An 18,273-nucleotide genomic window follows, 5' to 3' on the forward strand; every position below is an offset into this window, starting at 1 on the left:
TCATCACTATTTTTATCATCCCTAAGTCGATTCTTTGGCTCATAAGAAGGCATAGATACGGAAGACTGGTGCCTTACTCTAGCAGGATAAACAGAAACCTCCACACCAGTGGAGGGAGTTAGTTGAAACAGAAGACAGGACAATGTCAGCACTGTAGCAAGGGTTCCAAGAACCGTGTGATGTCTGCCTGGGGCTGGCATCTTTTACTTGTACCATCCTAAGCTTAACCTTTGGGCAAGGAACATATACTTTATGCTCTAATAGAGGGCTTCAACCCCAAGCCCTCTGGGGAGCTATGCTGGACCACAAACAGTGCCTAATAATCACTTTGACCTCCTCCCTCCAAACCTAGAAAAGAGAGAACAAAGCCCAAGAAGCCCCTCCGAACTGTTCCTGGGAGGAGTCCCTTTGTATTTAAAATAATCTCAAAGCCCCGTGTACTGATACTATCCCATAGTTTAGTTTAGATGCTTTTCTATTGCCAAGGAAAGAGGGAGTTTTAAAGGAGGAAGCTAGGCCTGAACAGGTAGCTCAGCTGGTTAGGGCATCATCCCAATACACCAAGGTTGCAGCTTTGAACCCTGCTCAGGACATATACAAGAATCAACCAGTGAATGCATAAACAAGTGGAACAAGAAATCAATGTTTCTCTCTATCTCTCAAATCAATCAATGAATAAAAATAAAAGAGGAAGCAGAGGTGGGGGCATCTGGAGCAAGGAAGATGGGCAGGTGGTAGTCTAGAAAGCTTTCTTTCTCTGTTTCTAGATGGCTACACGCTCTGAGGGTGCTGGGAGTATCGCTCAAAGATTTGGGGGGGAGCTGGGAGGAGAAATGGAAGGAAAGCAGATCTTTGGACAGGAACAGCAGGTCAGCGCACATGGACAGGGTTAAAACATTATGTAACCAAGGAAATGGCAATTATAAAGACTGTGGCAGATGGAAAACGTTGGTAATATACGGTTACATAGAAAATACACAATACACAAGCTACTTTACAATTACAACTATGGATAAATATGCATGTGGACAGAGACCAAAACGGACTCAGAAAGTGAAAACAGTTGTGCTAGTGAGACAAGAATGTGGGTAAGATAGACATGTTTGAGTTTTCTTAAATGGTGTTATGATAAATTATTAACACAAAATAAAAACCAAACAAGAACCAAAGGGCAATAGGGGTGGGGTGGGAATGACAATACCAAACCATGCTTTGGATTAATTGCCGATTCTATCCCTCCTGGCTCCCCTAAAACTTTCTTTGCTTAGAAAACTAACGAAAGAAAGAAGGCAGCTGGTGTGTCCAGTGAAGCTCAAAGAAACCCAAGGGAGGTCAGAGGGGTAGGTCTGGGACTACATGAACGCGGCCAGAAAGCCTGAAAGCTTCTTGGGCACGTGCCTATGTCAGGAGACAGACACGGAGTCATTTAAGGCAATATTCTTGAAATATAGAAAAACCAGAGACAACCAAGTATCCATTAACATTGGAATAGATAAATAAACCATGGTACAGTCATGTAATGAAACACTTCTCGGCACTGAAAAGAAATGAACCAGATATAAATACCGACAAGAATAAATCTTGACAACATAACGTTAAACTAGAAAAGCAAGTTGCAGCATATCACACCGTGTCAGTATTTAAGTATGCTGTAAAGTACACACCCAGCACGACCATCTATTATTCATGGATTCATATATATGCAGTTAAAATATGAAGACAGATTAGGAGCATACACATTAAAGACCCGGTAGTTCCCTGGGGGAGAAGGAAAGAGAAAGGCGCTGCAGAGGAGTAAAAGGAACCCCACCTCTGCCTACAGTAATGCTCCCATCTTTATATTTTAAATACCTGAAGCAAAACCCTCAATTCCAGGCGGGCCTTACATTATTCTTGTCCTTTCCATTTTTTCTTTTTTTTATGTTCTCAACATAAAACAAGATAAACAAAGCAGGACACAGAAGCTACTCAGTAGGTCCTGAGAGGGCCCCCAGCTCTGCCCACAGGGCCTGCTTTCTCCAGGGCCGTGGCCAGGATAACCTGTGACCCTGAGCTCTGTCTACAAAACACACCAGCACCAGCCCCTTGCCCTCCAGTGACGGAAAAATACAGTCTCCAAATGCTTCGCTTCTATATAAAACAAACAGATACTGCCTGACTAGGCGGTGGCACAGTGGATAGAGCGTTGGACTGGGATGTGGAGGACCCGGTTCGAGACCCCAAGGTCACCAGCTTGAGGGTGGGCTCATCTGGCTTGAGCAAAAAAAAGCTCACCAGCTTGGACCCAAGGTCGCTGGCTTGAGCAAGGGGTTGCTTGGTCTGCTGAAGGCCACAGTCAAGGCACATATGAGAAAGCAATCAATGAACAACTAAGGTGTTGCAACAGCAACGAAAAACTGATAATTGATGCTTCTCATTTCTCTCCGTTCCTGTCTGTCTGTCCCTATCTCTGTCCCTGTAAAAAAAAAAAAAAAAGATACTGCCTCAAATCTGTATTTTGAAAGGGGCAGGGAAGACGGTAAAGGAAGGGAAGAGGAAGGAGAGAGGTGGGGAATGGAAGAGGAAGGAAGGAGGAAGGAAGGAGAGAAGGAAAAGCAGAGGAACGAGCAAACAGAAGTGGAAGGTAAACAGATCCTGCGAGAGTGAATGGCCCTCACATACAGCCTCCCAGCAGCCAGGCCTCACGGGTGTCTGTTCCCCTGGTGGCAGGGCCAACCTCTACTCTAGGCCCCACCTGCTATCTCCAAAGGCTGGGGGCAGCGGAGGGGAAAGGACAAAACCACCTAGGGCCCCTAACCCCGGAGAGAAGGGGCTCTAAGCCTCCCTGCAAAGAACTCAGTGTTTTCTGACAGCCAGGATTAGACAATTGCTAATGGGATTTGCCTTTGCCAAGTGTGTCTAAATCCTCTCTTTAGAAAGGCATTTTTAAATAGCTTATAGGGCTGCAAATTCCAGTCTGCTTAGTGAGGTGAGTAAGGAGGCCCTCCAACTCAGGGCAATCCAGCTATATGCCCATCAAAGGAAATGGATGGAGGCCAAATGCCAGGGTCCCCGTGAACCCAGAGGGCCAGTTAAGGCTGTTGGTTGACAGCCTGGGCACCATCCAGAGCACCCGAGGGAGCCAGCAACCCACCCAGCAGCAGCAGCAGGACTTGCGGCCTGACCTGCCTGGGGCAAACTCACCATCAAGGCTGCAGCAGGCCCTGCCGCTTTGTAAAAGGGGGACTCGTGGAGCAGAGGTCTGGTCTCAAGATCCACACTCTCTCACCACACCTGGATGGACATCTCAACACACTGCTGGCATGTATACAAGGCCTCCTGCAGTATGCTGGTGACACTTAGAACCCAGGCACGCTCTCAGCCTGGCTCTCGAGATGCTGAGAGGCATCTGAGTTCTTTTTGCATGAGCCATTTCATTGGAGCCTGTCAGGACCACACAGGGAAGTTCTGCCCTCATGTACCTCAATATACGAAATACTGTCAGGTCACGTTATTGACTTACTGTGAGGCACAAAGACAGGCCAGGTGGAGGTGGCTTACCTTGGGGGGTGGGGGTGGGAGTGGGGAATGTACCTTGTCCTGCTTTGTGAAAGCACCTCCATCAAATGCTTCAGGAGGAGACAGAAAATGCAGCAAGAGTCCAGGACACAGAGTCAAAGCAGAGCATAGGCTCAGCCAGAGACGGCCCTGGAGGATGCGCTGACATGAACAGTAAAGCCCTGCAGTGACTCTGTGTGTGTGTGTGTGTGTGTGTGTGTGTGTGTGTGTGTGTGTGTGTGTGGTACTACAGTAATAAATAAATGTTTGGTCTTCGTCCCCAGTTCCTAGCACAAAGCTCCTAAAACCCTTGTAATTTCCTGAGTGATAAGGGGTGAAAGGAGCACCTTCTGTTTGGTCCTAGTCTCAGATCCTGATACAGGAGCCTCTAAGACACTTAGGATGTGGGAGTGGTGAGGGTGTCTTCTTGTAAGCTAATGCATGGCTGGAGGCTGGGGGCCCCTAAATAGCTTCAGTTCGGTGGCTGGTCACGGAAATACATGATTAGAAGGTTGGCTCATTTTGCTCCACCACCACCCCACCCACCCCTGCCTCCAACCTTAACCTGGTAGGAAAAGAGAAAAGCTAGAATTAAATCAATGACCAATGGTCAGTGATTTAAACAATCATGCCTATATACTGAAATCTCCCTAAAACCCCTAAGTAATGGGTTTAGAAAGCTTCCAAGTTGGTGCTGGTGCCATGGAGGCCGGTTGGGGGCGTGGCGTGCCTGGCCAGGGCATGGAAGCTCCACACCCCTTCCTCAGGGACCTTCCCTTGCCCTCTCTTACATTTAGCTGTTCCTGAGTTGTATCCTTTACAATCAACTAGTAAGTAAAATGTTTTCCTGAATTCTATGAGCTGTTCTTGCAAATTATTGAAGCTGAGGAGGGGTCACAGGAACCGATTTAGAGCCAATCAGTCAAAAGTACTGGGACTTGCAACTGACATCTGACGTGGGAGAGAGGCAGGTTCTGTGGGCTCCAACCCTAACTCCAGGTACATGGTGTCCAAATTGAATTGTACACATGTGACAGCAGATGTCAAAGAACTGGCTGGTGTGGGGGAAAGAACCCCACACATTTGGTACCAGAAGAACCGTGAATAAAAACAGCTCAGCCTGACCAGGCGGTGGCACAGTGGATAGAGCATCGGACTGGGATGCAGAGGATCCAGGTTCGAGACCCCGAGGTCGCCAGCTTGAGCGTGGGCTCATCTGGCTTGAGCAAAAAAGCTCACCAGCTTGGACCCAAGGTCGCTGGCTCCAGCAAGGGGTTACTCGGTCTGCTGAAGGCCGCGGTCAAGGCACATATGAGAAAGCAATCAGTGAATAACTAATGTGTCGCAACGAAAAACTGATGATTGATGCTTCTCATCTCTCTCCGTTCCTGTCTGTCTGTCCCTATCTATCCCTCTCTCTGACTCTCTCTCTGTCCCTGAAAAAAAAAAAAAAAAACAGCTCAGACTATACATACATACATACATACATACATACACATAAACATATCAGTGGAATGACTTTGGAAGTTGTAACCACAGAGTCACACAAAGCTCAGAAATATTCAGAATTCAAGGTAAAATCATTTTCAATTTTGTGATGCTATGAAGAGTATGAAAGAATACACAACTCCTTCAAGTTCAAAGGTATTCAGAGCTAGGCTGGAAGTATTTAAATATCCTCAGAGGTAAAGAAGAGCAAAATTCAAGTGAGGGACGGTGCAGCCTAGGGAGGAGGTGCCGGCTTTCAAGACAAGAGATGAATTCAGAAATGACCCCAGACCAGGGGGCCTTAAGCTACAAGGACTCCAAAGGCGAAGACTGTCCTGTCTGGAAGGCAAGGAGACAGCACTGTGACGAGGGTCATCCACATACGGAACTTCAGTGAGCGCGGGAAGAGACTTCCAAAACGGTCTAACTGGAAGTATACAATTATTTCCCTTGTAAGGGAGCACCTTTCAAATTTAGGAAGACCTAGAATTAAGTTTAGAAATGTGAATCAAACCCACAGTATTAACGTTTGGGTGTGTCAAGACACCCATACATACTGGATATTTAACTTCCGTGTCTGTTTTTGTTTTTAAGGGAAGCAGCCCAGCAGAGTAACAGGGCAGTCCCTGTGATTCCAAAACAAAAATGTGTTACCGAGAAATTGATTCCAAGTTATGATTTTAAGTTAAAACCTTACCAACAGTACTGCTCCATTTAGGAGAACTTAAGAATCACCATATTTATAAATTTAATTTACTAGAGTTAACAGGCTTACTTAAGAACTTGGGAACATTTTGTCCTTTCGGAGAAGTGTTCTTTTTTAAGATTTAAATTTATAAATCAGTTTAAAATATTTAAAGTTTAATTAAGTCTGTAAGTGGATCCCATTAATCCTACCCTGTATTCCCAATTTCTTTACTTTGTTCTACTTTCTATCTACAGCACTCATAACTCAGCACACTACACTGTACACTTTATTTTTTTTTTAATTCTGTTTATTGCCTGTCTCTTTCTGCTAGAATGTGAGCTCCACGAGGTCAGGGACCTTTGCCTTTTCAGTTCATGTACAAACAATCACCTGGCACATGACAGGCACATAATTACATTTTGTTAAATAGTCTGTGAACAGGAGCCCCCGGGCACCGGGGAGACCATTTCCAGCTCATTGCTGGGGCTGGCAGAGGTGAAGTGGTACCCCTCAGATCTATGAGGGCAGGGACCATCACTTCATCATGCTGGTGTTCCTCATACCAACACAAGGCCTGTCACACGGTAGGAGTCAAAGAAGCTGAGGCTCTGGGAGTGTCTTTGAGAATTCTGGCGTTTGAGAGAAGAAAAGGGGGGTGGTACGTGGTATGAACTGTACTGCCCCCAAATTAATATGTTGAAGCCCCAAACCCCAATGCATTTAGAGATGGAGCCTGTGAAGAGATGAAAAAGGTCATAAGGACGGGGTCCAATTTCCATAGAGCTGGCACCCATACGAAAAGAGGAAGACAAAAAAAAAAACAAAGAAGAAGACACACCAGAGGTCTCCCGTTCTTCCATGTAAGTAACAGAGTGGCCATCTTCAAGCCAGGAAGAGTACCCTTACTGGGAACCAAACCAACTGGCACCTTGACCTCGGCCTTCCCAGACTCCAGACTGTCAGAAATCTTCCCAGTGCTTAAGCCATCCAGCCTATGGTGTGTTGTTATGGAAGCCTGAGCCATTCATATGAGACATTAGCTTTAGGGGATGATGAGATTTTGTTTTTTAGAACCAAGGGAGAGCTGAGCATTTTGTGATGTTGGAAAAGGAGGACAAGAGACACGGAGGCAAAGAGAAATGGGGGGCAAGAGCAAGACCCTAGAACAAGGCAGAATCTTAGAAAGAAGTGATACTTCTAACAAAAAAGGAGAAAAATGGATGCCTAGATATTCTGTGTTAGGAACCTGATGCTGTAACCGAGATGTTTCATGGTAGAAAAGAAGGAAACTGAGGGAATCATGGAGATCTGGCCATACTCCCACAAAGCAGGTCTGCTGAGGAGAGAGGCTGGAGGAGGGCTATGCAAAGAAGATGAGACTGTCCCATGGGAGAGACCACCAGGGAGGAAAGTGATGGCCTCGGAACCTCAGCTCAAGGTCACGGGGCAAGTCCCTGCTAGCCCTGGTCTACATCGCCATCACTGCTCCTGGCCCAGCCTCTGCAAGGATGAAAAGAAAGGTTCTCAGCAATTCCAACCCCTAGAACGGGCTGGAAATCTGCCCTACCTTCTATTTTGGTACTTAGAGGTAGCAGGGTGCAAAAACTTACCTCCTCTTGTACTTGTCGGAACAGTATTGTTGACTGGTTAGATCTATGTAAAATGCTGCATAAGAACTTACTAACAACATGTGCTTCCGCCAGAAACAAGACCCCTAACGCACACGAGACCCAAAAACATGCATGGAGCAGAAGATCATAAGTGACCCTGTGAGAGTGGAGGGAGGCAGAGGCAGGGAGATGGGCGCTGGATTGCAGAGGCCGGTTGGGCCACCTGCTCTCCAGCCTAAGGGAGCAGCCTCCCTTTCTCCACAGGTAGGCCTGTTGTGAACCCCACCCTGAGGCCTGGTCACAGTGGGTGCTTACTGTGTCCACCTGAAATATCAGCGGATCATACTCAACAGTGAAAAGCTGAAAGCTTCTCCTCTAAGATCAGGAATAAAACAAGGATGCTCACTCTTGCCACTTTTATTCAACACAGTACCGGAAGCCTAAGCCACACAATTAGGCCAGATAAGGAAGTAAAAGGCAGCCAAACTGGAAACCAAGAAATAAAACCGTCACTATTTGCAGATGACATACTATATATAGAAAACTCTAAAGACTCCATAAAACTGTTAAAACTAATACAGGAATTCAGGAAAGGTGCAAGATACAAAAACCAAGACACAAAAATCTGTTGTGTATCTATGCACTATTAACAAACTCAGAAAGAAAAAGTAAGAAAACAATCTCTTTTGCAACTGTATCAAAAAGAACACCTAAGAATACATTTAACTCAGGAGGTGAAAGACCTGCACATTGAAAGCTGTGAGACACTGATGAAAGAAACTGAAACAGACACAAATAAATGAAAAGACATCCTATGCTCACAGACTGGAATAATCAATATTGTTAAAATGACCATACTACCCACAGAAATCTACAGATTTAATGAAATCCCTATTAAAATTCCAATGGCATTTTTCATAGAACTAGAACGAATAATTCTAAGGTTTGTATGGAACCATAAAACAACAACAACACCCAAGTAGCAAAAACAATGTTGAAAAAGAACAAATCGGGACATAACCGTGCTCACTGATTACAAACTATACTATAAGCCTATAGTAACCAAAACAGTATGGTACTGGCATAAAAACTGATGCAAAGACCAATGGAACAGAACAGAGAGCCCAAAAATAAGCCCATACATATACAATTAATTTATGACAAAAGAGCCAAGAATACACAACGGGGAAAGAATAGTCTCTTCAATAGATAGTGTTGGAAACACTGGTCAGACACGTGCAAAAAAATGACACTAGACCATACACAAAAATTAACTCAAAATGAATCAAAGACAAATGTAAGATCCGAAATCATAAAACTCCTAGAAGAAAACATAGGCAGTAAGCTCCTTGGCATTGAATATTTGGATCTGACCCTAAAATGCAACAAAAGCAAAAATAAACAAGTGGGTTGACATAAAACTAAAAAGCTTTTGCAAGGCAAAGGTAACCATCAACAGAATGGAAAGGCAACCTACTGAATGAAAAAGAATATTTGAAAATTATATATCTGATAAGGGGTTAATATCCAAAATATATAAAGAACTCAACAGCAAAAAGACAAACAATCTAATTAAAAAAATGGGCAGATAATCTAAATAGGCAGTTTTCCAAAGAAGACAGATGGCCAACAGACACATGAAAAGATGTTCAACATCACTAATTACCAAGGAAATGCAAATCAAAATCACAATATGACATCACCTCACACCCGTTAAATTGGCTATTATCAAAAAGACAAGAAATAACAAGTATTGGAGGGGATGTGGAGGAAGGGAAACCCTCAAAACTGTTGGCAGGAATATAAATTGGTGCAGCCACCATAAACAACAGTATGGAGGTTCCTCAAAAAATTAAAAGGAGAACTACCATTTGACCCAGCAATCCCACTTCTGGGTATTAATCTGAAGACAACAAAAACACTAATTTAAAAAGATATATTCATCCCTATGTACACTACAGCATTATTTTTGATAGCCAAGATATGAAAACAACTTAAATGTCCCTCAATGATGAATAAATAAATGGACATGGTGTGCAAGTATGCACACGCGCGCACAAGCACACACACTGGACTACTACTCAGCCATAAAAGAAGGAAGCCTTGCCATTTGCAACAACACCAATAGACCTTGAGAGTATTATGATAAGTCAGAGAGACAAAGGTAAATGTATGATTTCACTTACAGGTGGAATCTAAAAAACAAAATGAACAAAAAAAAAACCTCATAAAGAACAGACTGGTGGTTATCAGTAGAAAAGGGGGCTGAGGGTGGACAAAATGGGTGAAGGGCGTCAATTATATAGAAATGGATGGTAACTAGACTTATTGTGGTGATCACTATGTACAGTGTATAAATATCAAATTACTCTCTTGTATACCTGAAACTAATATCATGTTGTATATCAATTTTACCTCAATTTAAAAAAGAAATATCAGTGCTCAACCAGCCTCTGGGATTTCTCTTCCAGTCTAGCTTAAATATCACTTCTGTACTGATCTCTCCTTAATCAAAAAATTTTAAAGGCTCCACAAGTCCAAAGAGTCAAGTCCACGGACCTCTGCATGGTGTTGAAAGCTCTATAGAATATGGCACCATCAGCCTTGGACAGTTGGCTCAGTGTGGCATGGCTGGCTGGCTGCTGCTGGCCTGGGCAAAGATCCTCTCCAGATCAGCTTTCTAATTCTCAAATGAGGGCTTCTTGAAGTTAGGGGCCAAGATGTACTTCGCATCCCCACACTGCCAGGGCCTTAAGAGACTGTGCCAAGTGAATGTGGCTCTGCAAACTCCCCATTCTCTTCCTCCTCAGTATGGTCGCCTACTTTCTGGCCGTCTTGAACCGAGGCTCCTCCATCTGTAATATTTACATGACACCTGGAGAATCTGAGAGTTCCCTTCTCTGCTTTCTGAACGCACACAGAAAATAATTTCATTTTGGGGGCCAACGGTCCACAGAAGAGTGCCCTCCAGCCTTAGTGGTATGTCCAAAACTCTTGTTGAATTCTTATTAAAGAGCTCATGGTGTCTCTTAGGAGATTGCTGTTCTGTGCCTATGCATGCCCCCCCACCCAAGAGAGTCCTCAGAAGCATCTCACAGAGCACTGGGAGGGCAGAGACTGCCCACCTCAAACTGGCTATGCATTATATATAGGCCATCCCGGGGTAATTTATTTGTTGCAGGTGACCCCATGGCCTTAGCACTGACCACCAGGAATGACGGCACCATGCTGGACCCCACATCAAGGAAAAGACAACTCGACTCCATGCCTTGGAGAAGAAAAGATTCTGCCCCATTGATGTCTTATCCTTGGAAATGTGAAGAGGTGTCCTGACCAAGCAAAGTGGCTGAATGAGGCCCAGCACCTGGTTCCACTCTTCTGGGACAAGTGTCAGTCTACTAAGCATCCATACAAAACGGCACTTAGTTGACCAACACCTTTTACATTATGATTCAGCTCTTTAGTAATTTCTCAATGTAAGTCTCATCTTGTCAACTCAAGGGCAGTACCAGGCCACCCTTCTGGTTTCTTATTTCCCACAGAGCTCAGTACTGGTGGCCAGTTGGAACTTGAGAAATAGAATCCTATGGATTTAAATCTACTCCATCTTTTTCCAGAAAGGATTTGAGGTGGCTTAAAAAGTGATATAATATATGCCTGACCAGGCAGTGGCGCAGTGGATAGAGCGTCGGACTGGGATGCTGAGGACTCAGGTTCGAGACCCCAAGGTCGCCAGCTTGAATGCGGGCTCATCTGGTTTGAGCAAAAGCTCACCAGCTTGGACCCAAGGTTGCTGGCTCGAGCAAGGGGTTACTCAGTCAGCTGAAGGCCCGCGGTCAAGGCACATATGAGAAAGCAATCAATGAACAACTAAGGTCTTGCAACAAAAAACTGATAATTGATGCTTCTCATCTCTCTCCGTTCCTGTCTGTCTGTCCCTGTCTATCCCTCTCTCTGACTCTCTCTCTCTGTCCCTGTAAAAAAAAGTGATATAATATATATGATATAATCCAATAAAAACAGATAAAAATATACCCTTCAAGAAAGGAAGAGAATCCCTGGCCGGTTGGCTCAGCGGTAGAGCGTTGGCCTAGCGTGTGGAGGACCCAGGTTCAATTCCCGGCCAGGGCACACAGGAGAAGTGCCCATTTGCTTCTCCACCCCTCCGCCACGCTTTCTTCTCTGTCTCTCTCTTCCCCTCCCGCAGCCAAGGCTCCATTGGAGCAAAGATGGCCCGGGCGCTGGGGATGGCTCTGTGGCCTCTGCCTCAGGCGCTAGAGTGGCTCTGGTCGCAACATGGCGACACCCAGGATGGGCAGAGCATCGCCCCCTGGTGGGCAGAGCGTCGCCCCTGGTGGGTGTGCCAGGTGGATCCCGGTTGGGCGCATGCGGGAGTCTGTCTGACTGTCTCTCCCTGTTTCCAAGCTTCAGAAAAATGAAAAAAAAAAAAAGAAAGGAAGAGAAAACAAAGCAAGGTTCAAGAGCATGCACAGAAATGATGGTCAATTTCACAAAAATCGCTGAACTGATTACAAATTCAGCTCTGGGTTTTTTCTGGACTAAAGCAAAGAAAGAACCATGGTCTGTAATGAAAATCCAAGAATACAAATATGAAAGAAATAAACAAAAAACAAAAAGCCACTATCTGTTCAAGAGAAGCTCAGCCTCTGCTGAGTGCTCCAGGATATGTAATTTCTTGAGCATCAACTCCTACAGGTGGGATTTTTAAATGAAAGGTTGTATAGATTTATTTATTTATTATTATTTTATTTTTCTGAAGTGAGAAGCGGGGAGGCAGAGACAGACTCCTGCATGTGCCTGACCAGGATTCACCCGGAATGCCCACTAGGGGGCGATGCTTTGCCTATCTGGGGTGTTGCTCTGTTGCAACTGGAGCCATTCTAGTGCCTGAGGCGGAGGCCATGGAGCCATCCTCTACCTCCAGGCCAACCTTGCTCCAATGGAGCCTTGGCTGCTGGAGGGGAAGAGAGAGACAGAGAGAAAGGAGAGGGGGAAGGGTGGAGAACCAAATGGGTGCTTCTCCTGTGTGCCCTGGCTGGGAATTGAACCTGGGACTTCCACACACCAGGCTGATGCTCTACCGTTGAGCCAACCGGCCAGGGCAGGTTGTATAGATTTTTTAATGGCCTCTGATGTACACTGCCAATTCTGCTCCAGAAAAGTCCTGATTTACATTCATACTAGCAATCTGCTGTCTTCCCTACACTAGAGATTATTATTATTATTTTTCATGGGGGAGTTCTTTGCAAATGTGATAGATACAAATTCAGTGTTTTTATCTCTCATTCATGAAAGTAAATTATGTTGAATATTTTTCATATTCATTCTGACAATAAACATGGGGTTAATTGCCTACCTCATACCTTTGTTGTCTAAACTGTCTTTTCTTTCTCTTTTGGAGTGGCATTTGGGGAGAGCTCTTTTTCTGTAAAGGATATTGATTCTTTGCCATCATGTTATTGATATTGTTGGCTGCCTTTGTTTAAGCTTTTTGATTGACATCCAAAAGTTGATCTTTTTTAGGTTGTAAAATTGAATTCTTTCCCTTTTTTCCCCCTGAAATAATCAGTTATTTATTAAGTGCCTACTTTGTACCCAACACTGAAACTTCCCTATTTTATAGATAAAAGAGAGGTTAAGTAAGTTGTTCAAAGTCACTCAGCATATATTTGTTGCATGAATAAATAAATGAATTAAGAGAAATGAAGTTTACTTATCCCTATAAAGTGGCAATTCAATTTTCTGTTCATACCCCAAAGGACACATGCTCGAAGCCTCTAAATCTCTCTGCAAACCGAGTGCTGGGAGGAAATAAGCCTGACATGTCTCCTTTAAATTACCCAACTTGGTGCCTTTCCTTCTAGACTAATAAACAATGTCATGTCCACTTGACTTCTCTTTGGAAAGGGAACTGCTTTCATCTTTTTTATTAGTAGGAGGCATTAGCAGCCAACATTCTAAAAAAAATTAACAGCCCTACACTATTTCTTTTTCTTTTTTACTTAGAGGCAGGGAGGCAGACAGACAGACTTCTGCATGCACCCTGACCAGGATCTACCAGGTAAGCCTTCTAAAGGGCAATGCTCTGCCTATCTGGGGCCGCTGCTCGTTGCTCAGCAACCCAGCATCTGAGGTGAGGTCATGGAGCCACCCTTAGCACCTGGGGCCAACTTACTCGAATAAGCCATGGCTGCAGGAGGGGAAGAGAGAAAGAGAGAGAGAGAGAAGGGCTAGGGGTTGAGGAGTAGATGGTTGTTTCTACTGTGTGCCCTGACCACATATCAAACCTGGGACTTCCACATGCCAGGCTGATGCTCTACCGTAGCCAGAACCAACTTTTTTTTTCCTTTTTATAGACCTACACTATTAATACCCAAGAAGTGGCCCCTGGACCACCAGCAGCAGCAGCTGGGCCACTCCCAGACCACCTGAGTCAGAGTCTGCACGTACATAAAGCCTCCAGGTGATTCTTATGCACATCTGAAACTGAGAAGCCCCAATTTTAAATTAAAATTTTTTTGAAACATCAGCTCCAAACAAAGCTATGTGCTTATTGTAAATGAAAAAGGTTAAAGAATATGATGAGTTCCCCCATAAACTGTGGAATTTGTGGGTAAGTCTTAATTTGTGTGTCTCCCACCCCCATATAGCACAAGGAGCACTGAGAACTCAAATATTAGCTGTATCTGTCTTGGCTGACCAGGATCTGGTACAAAGGGAATGAGTTTAAATAATCTCTCTCTCTCTCTTTTTTTTTTTAAAGATTTTATTTATTCATTATAGAGAGGGGAGAGAGAGGGGGAGAGAGAGAGAGAGAGAGAGAGAGAGAAGGGGGGAGGAGCTGAAAGCATCAACTCCCATATGTGCCTTGACCAGGCAAGCCCAGGGTTTTGAACTGGCAACCTCAGCGTTCCAGGTCGACGCTTTATCCACTGCGCCACTACAGGTCTCTTTTTTTGCAAGAGAGAAGAAAAGAGAGGGGCAGATAGGGACAGACAGACAGGAAGGGAGAGATAAGAAGCATCAATTCTTCATTGCAGCACCTTAGTTGTTCATTGATTGCTTTCTCATACGTGCCTTGACCAGGGTCTTCAGCAGAGCGAGTGATCCCTTGCTCAAGCCAGCAACCTTGGGCTCAAGCCAGCGACCATGGGGTCATGTCTATGATCCCATATTCAAGCCAGTGACTTCAGGGTTTTGAGCCTGGGTCCTCTGCGTCCCAAGCCAACACTATATACACTGTGCCCCCACCTGGTCAGGCTGAGTTGAACTCTTAACAGGCCAGTTAAGTGCTCTGTCAAGAAAACAGCTGGCTGGGTGAAGGCTAGAAGGAGGTATTTACATAATAAAGAACAAAAATACAGTTTGCTTCACTAATAATCACTGTTTCTGAAAAACAGGATTAGTGCTTCAAGTCCTAGAGAAAATGGAGAAATCCATTTTCTTACCTAAAAGGTAATAAATACTTACTTTCCCCCCGCCATATGCTTCAGGAATCATGAGAAGTGATTTACATCCTATTGATAACTCCCAGCAAGTCTTTGTGGCAAAGATTTCTCACGCCCATTTTGCAGATGAGGAAACTAAGACTCAAGTCTGAGAGAGAGGACCAAAGACCACTTTCAGGTCTGTTTGACAGTAAAACATAGGGTTTTGGACAAGTCACTGGGGAGCGTGCACTCTGTGGCCTGGCCATGTCAGAACACACTAGGCCTGCGGTGTGAGAAGTGGCTATCTCACCTGGACAAGTACTTTGCCTAAAAAACAGCTTCGCCTGACCAGGCGGTGGCGCAGTGGATAGAGCATCGGACTGAGATGCAGAGGACCCAGGTTCGAGACACTGAGGTCGCCAGCTTGAGCGCTGGCTCATCTGGTTTGAGCAAAGCTCACCGGCTTGGACCCAAGGTCTCTGGCTAGAGCAAGGGGTTACTCAGTCTGCTGTAGCCCCACGGTCAAGACACATAGGAGAAAGCAATGAATGAACAACTAAGCTGTTGCAATACGCAACGAAAAACTAGTGATTGATGCTTCTCATCTCTCCGTTCCTGTCTGTCTATCCCTCTCTGACTTTCTCTCTGTCTCTGTAAAAAAACAACAACACAGCTTCAATGAGGTATAACCTACATAATGTAAAATTTACATGTAATTTTTATAATGGTAAAGCAAGTGAACACTCAAGGAAATAGAGAAGTTCTTTCCCCTCTGAAAGGAAAGCCAAAGACCGGGGGAGCCCTGATGAGCAGGTTTCCAGGAAGCCCCTGGAGTCAGGAATGCCTACCTTGGATTCCATATAGCCGGTTGAGGCGCGACCGCCGGGCCTCATCGGTGTAGGGGACAGCGAGCCAGGGCATCTCACTGAAGTACTGTTTGAATGAGTCCTCTGACCTACAGAAATATGCATGGGAACAAGGCTCTATTACCACCAAATGCACCTCCACTGGGTCCTTCCCACCAAGTCACGCCCAGAACTCTACAGATGCAGAGGCGGCTGATCATTGTGTTCAGACACAGCAGGGGGTCATTCTGCCTAGCCTGGTATATACTAGGAAGCAACTGCTCCACACAACACATAAATACCAAACTAAAATGCCAGGCCGTTTCAATAGCTCATCCCCTGTATCCTACTAGTTTAATTCATGCCCAACTTTTCATTTTTCAACACAGACAGCTCTTACTTTTATAAGAAGCCTGGAGGTTCAGACACCATATTCCCTGTGACACTTTTACTTTGTGTACAAACAGTGGTGTGGACAGAACCACACTTTTAACAAATCCTAAACTATGTTTCCACATATAAGAAATTCCAGGAATGACAAATCTAGTCAAGTGATAGGAAACAGATCAGGGGTTCCTTTAAACTGGGGTTTAGGCGTGAGAGCTGATGGAGGCGAGGCATGAGGGAGTCTTCTGAGTGATGAAAATGGTCTCTATCTTAATTGTGACGCTTACATAGGTATGTACAGTACACTTATCAAAATTCATTGAACTACACACTTAAAATGTATGCATTTCAAAAAATAATAAAATTTATGCATTTCACTATATGTCAATTATACTTCAATAGAGTCGATATATATTTTAAAGCTTTAAGAGAGTGATTGCTCCGCCTGGCATGCCTTTAAGCTTGCCCCCACGCACAGCACTGAGAGGGGGAGCTGCAGAGCAGCGGGCGGGCCCACCGGCCACTAAACCAAGCATGAAATAGACATCAAGGCCGCAGCAGCGCACACCATGCTCTCAGTGTGCTGGCATCTCAGAGAGCCCTTTGGACCAGGAGTTGACGAGACAGAAGCACCTGGTGGCTCGGTCTGAACGGGGGCAGGACTTCTGTGACTCAGGAAGGTCACTGATGAGTAAAAGCCAGCGATAGGGCATAAAGCAGAGGAAACCGAGGCTAAAAGAATCTGACATACTCCAGGAAAAAGGTCTGTCTGCCCTTCTGGTTTTTGTGATAGCCCCCAGATAAAGTCCGGGGCCAGAGCTAAGGAAAATGACTACACAGGCATCTAAGGCAGACATCTCAGTCCATCCATCTCTGGCTCTTTTCTTTCCATCCTTCCCCCTCCATAGCCTTTCTCCATAATCCAAAAATTGAACCGATCAGGAAAATGCATCCTAATCTCAAATGACTCAGGCCTGAATTAGGACATATCTCCATATTTACAGCCAGAACAAAGTTTCTCAGCTTCCCTTCAGACAATGCTAAGAGTAAATGTGAAATGCATCTGTCCCTCTGCCACTAATCCCCACCCAGTCTCGGAACTCTACTACAGAAGTGAGAGTGTAAGGTGAGAGAAAGGCATGTTAACCACCTGCAGAAAGGCTGTGCTGCCCTACCCCCCCCCCCACCACCTGTGCACATTACCTGTCTGCACTAACAAAGATGATCTCAAATTTCTGGCCCGCCTCCTTGATCTTCCGGTAGGATTCTACCAGGACCCTGGTGAGGCTTCGGCAGGGGGGACACTGAAAGACAAGAATGGTTCCGGCAGTGTGACTTTGCACCTTCGACATCCCCTTTCCCAGCCACTTGCCATCAGAAGCCAGGCAAGCAAGAACCAAGTAGAACTGGGCTGGCAAAACCTGGTTCATAAAAGAAGCAGGAACAAACATGCCTCTCCTAATGCCAAGCATCCTACATGGCCTCCTCCCCACCCCTCACAGCAGGCCAGCAGGCAGCAGTTAAACCAAACCCCTCAGGGACCATTAGAAGCCTCATCCGAGTGGGTTAAGAAAGCTATCCTTTTAGACCAGTCAAAAGAAGTCATTTTCTTGCTGTTATCATTCATAAGAATAAGCACTTATTGCACATCAATAATGCATTGGGTACAGAAGAAAGGAAGACCGCCAGGAAATTATGCCCAAGCAGTCACACCTCCAGAAGCCCCTCACAGCTGGCCTTGGTGGTGACAGCGCTGCTTCCTTCTGTCTGGGCTAAAGAGGGACCAAACACTCACCCAGTGTGCAGAGAAATAGACTCCCACGTGAGACCCCTCCAGGCTGCTGCTCTCCAGGTTCTGCCCATTATTTCTAAGCAAGGGCCCTGCAATGACTTCCCTGAAGGGTTTAGGTCCCCAAGGGAATTCCAAACCTGAAACAGGCAACAGATGGTGAACAGGTTAAGAATCTTCAGTGTGGCCTCTGACCCAAGAGGCCTCAGAGCTCAGAGCATGACAACCTCACCATCAAATAGTATTTGTTAACATACCCACAGGACCTGCAGCTAAAAACACAGGAACAAAAAGCACCTGACAGAGCAGCCCTACCTATCCTCAAGGCAATGGTTCCACACTTGCATGATCACAGGGACCATTTCCTGAGGGATTTTTGAAGAATTTGGAAGCCCAGGTCATACCCCAAGTCCCAGCATCCAGGGCTGAAGCTTATGTACAAAAAACATAAGACAGACTCCCCAGGTAACTCTGATCA

The 18,273-nt window shown here is 45.2% G+C and overlaps 1 protein-coding gene across 1 annotated transcript in view; it reads right to left on the minus strand.

Annotated features, from left to right (window-relative positions):
• Positions 1–18,273, minus strand: part of NXN (nucleoredoxin) — a 173,967-nt gene that overhangs the window by 11,020 nt on the left and 144,674 nt on the right. The window contains exons 3-5 of the mRNA XM_066363578.1: positions 17,802–17,935; positions 17,210–17,310; positions 15,623–15,729 (exon numbers count right to left, since the gene is read on the minus strand). Of these exons, the coding sequence (XP_066219675.1) occupies positions 15,623–15,729; positions 17,210–17,310; positions 17,802–17,935 (342 nt within the window). The remainder of the gene's footprint in view (positions 1–15,622; positions 15,730–17,209; positions 17,311–17,801; positions 17,936–18,273) is intronic.

The sequence above is a fragment of the Saccopteryx leptura genome, chromosome 2 (assembly GCF_036850995.1).
Source record: "Saccopteryx leptura isolate mSacLep1 chromosome 2, mSacLep1_pri_phased_curated, whole genome shotgun sequence".
Taxonomy (NCBI): domain Eukaryota; kingdom Metazoa; phylum Chordata; class Mammalia; order Chiroptera; family Emballonuridae; genus Saccopteryx; species Saccopteryx leptura.